The following is a 9543-nucleotide window of genomic DNA, read 5'->3' as shown; positions in this document are numbered from 1 at the left end:
AAATTCACCTGGAAGGGGAAGCTATGCCAAAGGCAACGTATTTTGAAGAACTTCTATTCATGGTCAGCATCAATGTCTAAAATATATGATTTAACTTATCAGACCAGATTTAAAAGGAGCTGTAAGTAGAGCTCATTATTCAGAGCTGTTACACTGAATCCTTTAATTATATACTGAATTTTTCACCTAAAACTTATATGGCTTTGGAGATTGATGATCTGATAAAAAGCATTTATCTTCAGGATAATGTATTTAAATGTAGTGCAGAAAGTTGGAAATTTTGATCTATGAAACAATTTGGTGATCTTCCACTTTCCAAATGGTTAAAGGGACTACAGTGGCAGAGCAGTGACCCCTTGTGTTCCTCTGAATGATGTAATGCTCACACATTTTTAAAACTCACAGAAATTATTTTAAAAGTAATAGTGCTGTGCAGCATTGAGGTCCTGCCTATTACACACCCCTGAAGAGCACTGAGATGGGCAAAGGCACCTTTATGTGTTATACTGACTCTTGTAGTGTGTTGTGTCAAAACCACCGCTATCCATCTTTGTTTTGGGCTCATGAAACCCTTGAATGTCGTCTTCTGACCATGGTTAGGAATATCTTTGTTTATTAGACTTATGTTTTTTACTTAAGTTTGAAAGCAAGTGTATATTACTACTAGAAGAGATAGCTTTGAGCAAAATCACTTTCTGTTTGCTTGCTTGTAGGTAGTTTTTTTTTGAGCTGTCCTGAGTTGAAATGTAACAAGACATAAGAAGATATTCTGATCTCTAAAGTCACACTGAGAGAATTAACTGAGGAAAAGAGATCTGAGAAGCTATATATGTTTTTTTCCAGAAAACAGTTCTCTTTGTGCCCATTACTCAAGCATATTTAGACTGGATCCAAGGAATATCTCCCTGAATATAACCTGTCTCTGATCACTGCAGCTTAAGGGTAAGTAATTGCTCTGATATATGTACCCAAGCTAGGGCTGCAAATTCAGTGGCTGGGATACTGCTAACAATAGTTGAAAGGTCAGCACAAAAAATATTCCTACTAAAAAGTTTACTTTAAGATCATCTTCAGATCCATAAAATGACATCCTTAGTACAGTTAATTATGGAGAAAAAAAAAAGAGTAAAAATAATCTTTCCAGCCTCAGGCGGAAAAAAGAGTATAATACAGTAGAGTTTCAAACAGGAGCATAATATCCCACCCACACATCAGCTTTTTGGAAAAGTAGCAGGCTTTTGAAGAAGGTTGGAGATAACTAATGTTGCCAGACTGGTTTTTTGCTTCAGAAGAAGCAATATTCTAGTGTGTGGATTCAAGAGTTATTTATGTAAGAAATGCAATTAAACATATTTTCTCAGTTTATGATCCTTTGAAGCCACAAAGTAGCAGTTGGATGTCTGCTTGATTTCTCCTCCTCCCTGCTGAAGTGTGAAGAAGTGTGAGGAGGATTCCTTTTCACAGCAGTCTTGCACACCAAGGCTGAATTTCTGAAGCTGAACTCTGTTTCCTTCCTGATTCAGCTGTCTTTCTACTAATCAGTCTTCAGCACTACCTCCTCCTGATTTTTTGTTTACTTCTATGTGGTAGATTAAGTTGGAAAATAATTCCTGAATTGTCTTGCTATACTAACTTGAATCCTTATACAAGCTTGTTATTATAGCAGCCTCAATTATTAAAAAAAAATCTCTTTTTTAAAATAAAGCAGATGAACAAATGAGATGCCTGTGTGTGCCCTGTGTAATTACTGATGCCTTCTGCAGCAGTGCATACAAAGGCTTCTTACCATTCTTCCCTAAGTATTCAGACAGTCTAGATTCACAGAAGAGTGGCAAAAAAGGAATCAACATTTTCCTGTCCTTGAAGAGTAGTTGATAGTGATAAATTAATGCCTGAGGTAGCAGGTGCTATGCATTATAAATCATCTCACAATAAATAATCTAAAGCGTTTATTTGGATGTGGGGATAGAATATATATGCAATATTATGCATCTAGAACTAGATATAGCCTGAGACAGTCCATTCTTGCCCTGTTTATTTTAATATATTTAGTGAAATGTGCACTAGGAAGCCTCTCCCATATATAATGAGGGCATGGGCTCAATTTTTCTTTTTATTATCAAGGCAAGTATGGAGCTTGCTTGCAGAAGAGTGACTTCTGGATACAGGAATCATTGATGTACCTGTGGGTAATGATTTTCACCTGCAACAGTAGAGATTTTTCTTTTAATTACACCTCTCCTAATGGAAAGAAGGACTGCTGAACTTTCTGAAGCTTAGAGTTTGACAGGGAGAAATGGAACTGGCATGCCTTTTCAGCTTATAATCCAACCCATACTGCTGGGCATTTATGCATGTTATTGTTTGCTCATGAATAATGTGAATATTTAATTATCCCAAATTATAGCATACAAAGGCATTCAGCTGTTGTTGCTTTATACTGCAAAGCTGGCACCTACCCTTTTCAGCCCAGCTTACCTCTCATTTTTATTTATGTCATCAGTCTGGGACCATCAGAAACTGAACATTACGTAGAGGGACAGTCCCTGAGTGCAACCTGAAATCAGAGAAAGTCTGCAAAGCCCAGAAAGTTTCTCTAAGGAAAAAACTGGGACAACATTGGTCAGGCTAGAAAGCTGGGATAAGGTGAGGAAAGTCTTACAAGGTAGTAAGTAGTTCAGCCTGGGGGAAATCCAGCTTGGTGCTCTGGGTTTTTTTGGTTTGTTTGGTTTTTTTTGGTGGGTTTTTTTTTGTTTGTTTGTTTGTTTGTTTGGGTTTTTTTTGTTGTTTTTTTTTTTTACAGAAGCTTGCAGTTCTTCTGGTGGTCCCACCTGTACAAGCTGAGACTGCATGAACACAATTATCCTGGCATGGAATGAAAGCATCCAGTTAAGATTTCTGGTAATGTTGTGAAGTAGTGCTAATTTGGAAATGCAGAATGAAGACATTCTAATGAGGGTACTGTTACTGTGACATTATTCACCAGTCTCAAAGTCTGCAGAGTTCTCAGTACACAGATAAAAAATTACAGATTCTCTGAGGAATGGAAGGGGCTTGGCATTTTCACATTACCTTCAAGGTGAAATACTGAATACAAATTCTCTTGACAAAATGGTTTCTGCTTTGAGTTTCCTAAGTGATGCAGAGAAGCAGTATCCTACAGGAATGCAAGGATTGCTCCATGTGTGTTACCAAGACACTCCCATACCACAGGAATGTGCCTGCCAGCCCTTGGCTAACCTATTTAATTACAGATTTATAAGGCAATGTGCTATTTAATCAAAGAAATGGCTAATACAACTGTGTTTGACTTCTCTCTTTTATTAGTATATTTTATGTTCTTATTTTACAATGTAATAAGTTATATATACAGCATAAAACAAAGTTATTAGAAAGTAAGCTTTGGCAAGACCTACAGGATTCTTTTTTCAATCCCGTACATCTCTTGTATAACAATAAAAATTCTGTATACTAAATAAAATAATGTTAAATAGTCTGTGTTCGCATTGGCACCATCAGTTTCAAAACCCCAACTTTTCATGGCCCAATAAGCATAAAAAGAAGATTCCTGTGTCTTCTTTGTCTTCCTTTTAACAAATATGTGATGTGTTGTTGTAAATGGCGTATAAAACATAGGAGGCAGTCCACTGAATAACACTGTAGTTACACACTGGCACAAAAAAAATTGAATTTTGATACTTAGGGGTTTTTTTTCTTTCTTTCCTTCCTTCCTTTCTTTCTCTCTTTCACTTTTGTTTCTTTTTTTATTCTAGTAGCAATAGTAAAACCTGCAAATTCATGATCTTGAGAATCGTGTTGATGATTGCTGAGCTGTGAACAGATCTAGAAATCTTATTGAAGCCTGTTGAACCCTGTATGAATTTGTCATTGATTTTAAGACAAGAATTTCACACCTAAATTCAACATCAATCAGCTTGTTAAATTTCAAATAAATGCAGCTTGCTGCATCATTGAAAGAAGAGTTAAAATCTTACCAAATTTGGAATATGCAGATTAATGAAGAGTGTGTTACGATATGAAAGAAAGGGTGGAAAAAGAATAACAAGAGGGATAGGTTTTATGTTGCAGTATTTACTTCTCCTGATATACAAATCAAGTGCTGAAACAATACTAAATATAGATGTTAAAGGGTGATGATAAATGTTTTGCACAATTATGATACTATCATAAATAAGATCTAGTTACTAAGTGATGGAATACTGATTGTTAAATTCTGGGTAATAGTAAATATTTTTAATAGCATTTTTTTCAGTCGTGCATTTTGGAATTTAACAAGTAATTTTTGTAATTGACATGTCTCTTAATTTAGTGGTTGCAGTTGGTGAAATCCATCATCAATATTTTGGCTATAAATTAGGCAAATTGGTTTGGTAAGAGACACTGACCTGTGGTCTGAATGAATTTTAGATAAATTTTAACTGTGAAAATCAGACATTAGTTAAAAGAAAACCAAATTAGGTCAAGTTTTGTACTTCACAAACTCACAGTAATGCATTACCTTCCAGATGAGTTTAATGTCACTGGTGGATTCTGTGCTCATGGTCTAGGCTTAGAAGAGTACAGCATTAAAAACACTTTTTTCTCCACATTTCAAGGGTCTCTAAAGAAACCTACTCTTTTTGCTCTTTGTGTCACATGTGCACCACTGTTGTCTGGAATTCCTCTGACTTAAATATAATTTGATATATAGATGTCATTATTGGAAAAGTATATTTTTAATGGTAGTGGACAATATGGTTTTGGTTTTGCTTTTTTCTTAACAGTAAAGAAAAGAAGATTTTGCTCTCCACTTGCAAGGAGCAACTGCCCACTTCTCCTGCCCACTTCCTGCCCACTTGCTGACCAGCTTGTCCTCAGCAAGCAAGTCAGCAGTTTAAATTTATAATTTCTGAAATGTCAGAATGGACCAAGAGTGCATTTATGTGCATTATGTAGATTGTTTTGAAGCACTTCAATCTGTAAGTTATGGTGACTCTTTTTCCATGCAGCATAGTTAGTCAATCTGAGGACTGTGCATATACACCTATGCACATAATGCACATAATTCTAGATTCAGCAAACCCATAAGTGTAGAAAATGAAGCTGGTTGGAGCAGATAGAAATGTATGTGCCTAATGTGTATTAATTGATACTGTAGCTGTGGTACTGCTTCTGACTGTAACTGTTAAACCATTGAACCATTGAGTGAAGCTCTAAGAGACACGAATATTTTCAGAGAGCTATTCAATGCCTTTTTCTGAAGGCCAGGCACAAATGGTATCAGAAGGGTTATTTGCCCTCCTGCTCATACACAGACTGCAAAATGGATGTTTGTGTCTCTGCTTATTATCAGTAACTTTTTAACATGATCATTTTGTTTAATGACATGTTTCATGCCAAGCTTCTTGGGAAATTTCAGCTCTTGTTTTGGTAGATGTGTTACTTCACTTTTAGAAGTCAAAGAGAAGAGCTTCCCATTGGCTATGGTGAGCAATTGTGTAGGAGAAGCATCAATGGTCTTTAGTCCAAGGTCTTTGATGCAGTGCTTACTGGAATCACACTTCTGATGTGGAGGTGCGGGCCCCAGGCAAGCGTGTCAGGATGTCCCTGCTGGTTCAGGAGCCGGCATTGCTTGTGCCCACTCCAGAATGTCTGCACACAAGGATTCCACAGCATCCAATCGCTCGATTTGCACCAGTTTGGTGAGCAGTTCTGGGATGCTGTAGCCTGCCGTGCTGATGCGGTCGAAGAGCTGCATGCCGTCCGTCATGCCGCCAATCTCGTCCCGCTTCAGCCCAAAGCTCTCGGCCAGGTGACGCCAGGTTTTCACTATGGCCTTCTCCGTGTTGTAGGTGGAGCTCAGCATTCGGCTGGTCTTCTCCAGGCAGTCAAACGGCAGCTCTGTAGGGCTCAGACCTGCAAAGGGAGGGGGGGATTGTCAGGTGGCTCTGGGTACAGGTCTTGACATTTATTAAAGTACAGCAGATTACACTGATAGCAATGAATACAGCTAAAATCTTTAAGTGATAGTACATGATTATGTCTAGGTCCAAAGTTACTACTGCATATTGCCAAATTAATTCTTCATAATGACAGTAGGATATCATAATTACGGTAAAAAGTTGCCTGGAAAAGAAGTAATAGATAGGTTGTATGAATTCCCATGGCTCTGCCCTTTCCTTCAACAGTTAACTAGCTGTTAGAAAAAGTATATTGCAATGATGTCCCTAGTGAGCATCCCCATTAATAAACTTCTACATGTCAGGCTCAGTGTTTGAGCTCCAGACACAGCTTTGACCCTTCCCTGAGACTGTCACCAGCATCTGCTGAAACACATCTGTAATTGAAAGTGGTCCTCGTAGGAAAGTGAGAAGTGAGGTGAAGCAATAATGCCAGATGCAAGCATAAACATCCCTGCAAGTGCTCAACTGTCATTACTATTGTGAATCTCTAGGGAGGATTTAACATTCATCCTGTGGGGAAAAGGCTATTTTCTCCTGGACATATTTTCTATGTATTCATGTTCAGAAAACAGAGGAGAGAACCAACTACAGCATTTTTCCCAAACCAGACTTTTGCTTCTGTAGTTTTCCTGCTTCTTACCCATCAGAAATAATCTGATGGAAGACAGAGCTCCCTGAATTACAGCATACTCATAAATGTGCACACAAAGTGTGTGTGTGTGGAAAGTAAATGCAGTCACAGCTCCTGTTCTACAGAGAACTTAATTTGTATATCCTGCTAAAACAGTTCAGGTTGTCAAGTGCTAAACAGGGTCAAAACACTTACAGCCTGTAAACTCCACATTTTGTTGTGAGATGTGGGACAGAATTTAGAGAAGCAGAGTAGGCTGAGATTTGTGTCTTACCCTCAATCCTGACCCTTGCCAAATCACACTTTCATATTTGGAACTTTTAAAAATCTGTTATCTAAAGAAATAAGACCTCAGGTTTCCTCTATATGGAGAATGCAAAACTGCTTCTCTGTATCTTGGTCTGTTTGTGTGTCCCAGCACAGCCTACCACAACTCTTCCTGCTCTCCACAGGAAGGAAGGCCATGCCCATGCCTGGAGAGAAGCTGTGGCCTGCCCCAGGCCAGCCTGGACAGCTCTGGGGTCAGGGCTGACCACAGGGCTCCTGGCAAGTGAATACAAATCTGCTTACAGAGTACATTCCCTGGGTTGGGACTATTTTCCATAGATAGCCAGAAGCCTTTCTTAGTTTATAGCAAATGCTTGTGATCTGATTTCATTTTAATGTAGGCGCAAGTTGTACACTCACCTTCTGCAACGTCACATACGTTAGCATACACGTCAAGTATCTTTTTCCTTCGACTTTGAATCTAAATGAGAAGAGATTTATTTCATTAATTTTCCAGTTACAAGATCAAACAGTTAGCAGACAGCAGTGGAAAGTGGGACCTCTCCATTTCATGGTGTTATCACACAGTGTCCTCAAGGGTCCATTTTGAAGACTCAAAGAAAATGACAGAGCCATTATTCCATGAAGCATAAACATATTTCTGATTTCACTTGCCACTGCTAGAGATTTTTCATTTCAACTTCTAGACTTTTTTTGAGAGCCAGTACTTTTCTGCTCCAGCTCCTGAGAATGAGGATAAATCCGGTACCATATATGCAGTGATGAACATAGGAATGTCTAGGTAAACCAGGTCAGGACTGGATACAGCGAATTAAATTCAGACTGAAATTGCCTTCTTCAAATAATCTAAGAGGACTGTAGAGGAGGGGCTCTTCCTTTCTGTCTCTTGACGTAGACCTGCTTAGTGCATTACTAATTAACTGAAATATTTTACAGATAGATTTAGGAAAAAAAAAGTGAAGTTTTAGAGAGGAAAAATATGAGGTCCAGGGGGATCTAGTCATTTTTGACAAGACAGAAACAAGACTGAAAACATGACATTTTTCAAGCTAAAAATGGACACTTTTATATAGTTTCATTTAGCAAAATATCCTCAAGTTTTGGCTTTGAATTCGATGTGGAGTGAAAACAAATGTCAAAATGTCATGAGCTCTCAGGGACTGAAATTTTCTTCCCTGAGCCAGCTCTCATTAGAAAAGCTGAAAAGCTGTCTTTTTGACAGGACTCTAGCATTATCTCCACAAATTTGTCACTTTTCACTGCAAACGAGGCTTGAATGAAAGCTCTGCTTTCAGTACTTCGTTTTGTGGCAAGTTTTCCCTCACTTTATTTGGGCAGTGAAGGGCGAGGTGCACCAGTGACGTGGATTAATGGAATTGCAGCTGGAGAGTGCAGAGTGGCCACTCCAGCTGGAGTGCGCCTGGCGGGCACAGTGCAAGTGCATCGTGCCATGCGCCACGCAGTCGCTCACTTCCTCCTGTAATTTACCTGTGCTCAGTCAGTTGTGTTGCCACTGTAGGTTTGGATCACCTGTTTCAGAACCTTGAAACTGGGAAATTTAATGGAGTTTATTAAAACTCCTCCTAAGAAAACTATTGGGTGCTTATTTTCATTCTCCCTCCACTTTTAGGGTAAAGAAGCAGGTTGAGTAATTCCTTGAAGAATAATGCAAGATGCTCTTTTTACCAGAGCCAGAAGGTGGGGGGGATTTAAACCTTAAGCTGAAAGCAAACAGAAAATGTTTACCCTGATGATCCTCTGTGTGGCCGCACATTGCAAATGGGTTTTTGTGTAACTAGGAAAAAGAAGACTTGGCTAATAGCAAGACTCTAATTTTCTTTATCCCTGTCTAAGTGCTCTGAGTACTCTTTCCTGTGCTATAACACTACTTAATTCCCAATCTGAAGAAAATTACTGCTTTTCTAACTTCTAGCAACTGGCTTAATTGTGACATCTTAGGTATGGAGTGGAGAATCTTGACGCGATCTGCTCTTTCATTGAAAAGTCTGTCTTCAGCCTTGTCAGGAGTCTTTAGTCCATGAGGATGTCTTAGAACAAGTCTGGAAGAAGTAGTCCATACTTTAGGAGCACTTATGAGCTATCTATCTAACGACTCTGGAGAATGTATCTATGTATAGGGTCTTTCGAAGGTAACCTGCTTCTTATGAAATATCCTGATTTCATGACTACCCAAGGTGTATTACCCTATTTCAAGCCAGTGCTTACAGAAGTACCATAAAGTTCATATTTAGAGAGACCTCAAAAACCCGAACTTTAAAGTGTGAGCATTGAAAGAGTAAGTTATTTTCAGATGGCCATAAATATCTACAACTACAAAACTGTTTATCTTGTGCTGAGATTTTGTGTGTCTGATCTCAGCTGAAAAATGGTGTGTTTTAGAAATTTTGAGCTGATTCTCCCAACAATTTAAAACATGTAAACATTAAAAGATGCATTTTCAAACCTATTTTTTCTGAAACCAGATTTGATATTTGATATTAATGAAGTGATTTGGACCTAGCTATAGCCATTTTTAAATAAATTAGAAATACTAAAAGATCAGAGCAGACACCTTCTTTTTAAGGGTAGTTTGATGTTAACACAAACTGAAAGGTTGTGTGGGTGAGGTGTGGCCTTTACTGTGCCTTAAAATACTCCAAG

At 38.4% G+C, this 9543-nt stretch overlaps 2 protein-coding genes across 3 annotated transcripts in view; one reads left to right on the top strand and one right to left on the bottom strand.

Moving 5' to 3' along the window:
- CCDC138 (coiled-coil domain containing 138) overlaps positions 1-906 on the top strand; it is a 33999-nt gene extending 33093 nt beyond the window's left edge. The window contains exon 11 of the mRNA XM_031056193.1: positions 844-906. Coding sequence (XP_030912053.1) covers positions 844-845 — 2 coding nt within the window. The 3' untranslated portion in view covers positions 846-906. The remainder of the gene's footprint in view (positions 1-843) is intronic.
- Positions 907-3305: 2399 nt separating this feature from the next.
- Positions 3306-9543, bottom strand: part of EDAR (ectodysplasin A receptor) — a 71822-nt gene continuing 65584 nt past the window's right edge. For both annotated transcript variants that reach the window (XM_005419978.2, XM_005419979.2), the window contains exons 11-12: positions 7282-7342; positions 3306-5916 (exon numbers count right to left, since the gene is read on the bottom strand). In XM_005419978.2, the coding sequence (XP_005420035.1) occupies positions 5597-5916; positions 7282-7342 (381 nt within the window). In that variant the 3' untranslated portion in view covers positions 3306-5596. The remainder of the gene's footprint in view (positions 5917-7281; positions 7343-9543) is intronic.

Source organism: Geospiza fortis, unplaced genomic scaffold, assembly GCF_000277835.1.
Source record: "Geospiza fortis unplaced genomic scaffold, GeoFor_1.0 scaffold192, whole genome shotgun sequence".
Taxonomy (NCBI): Eukaryota; Metazoa; Chordata; class Aves; order Passeriformes; family Thraupidae; genus Geospiza; species Geospiza fortis.
This window is presented reverse-complemented; position numbering and strand designations above follow the sequence as displayed.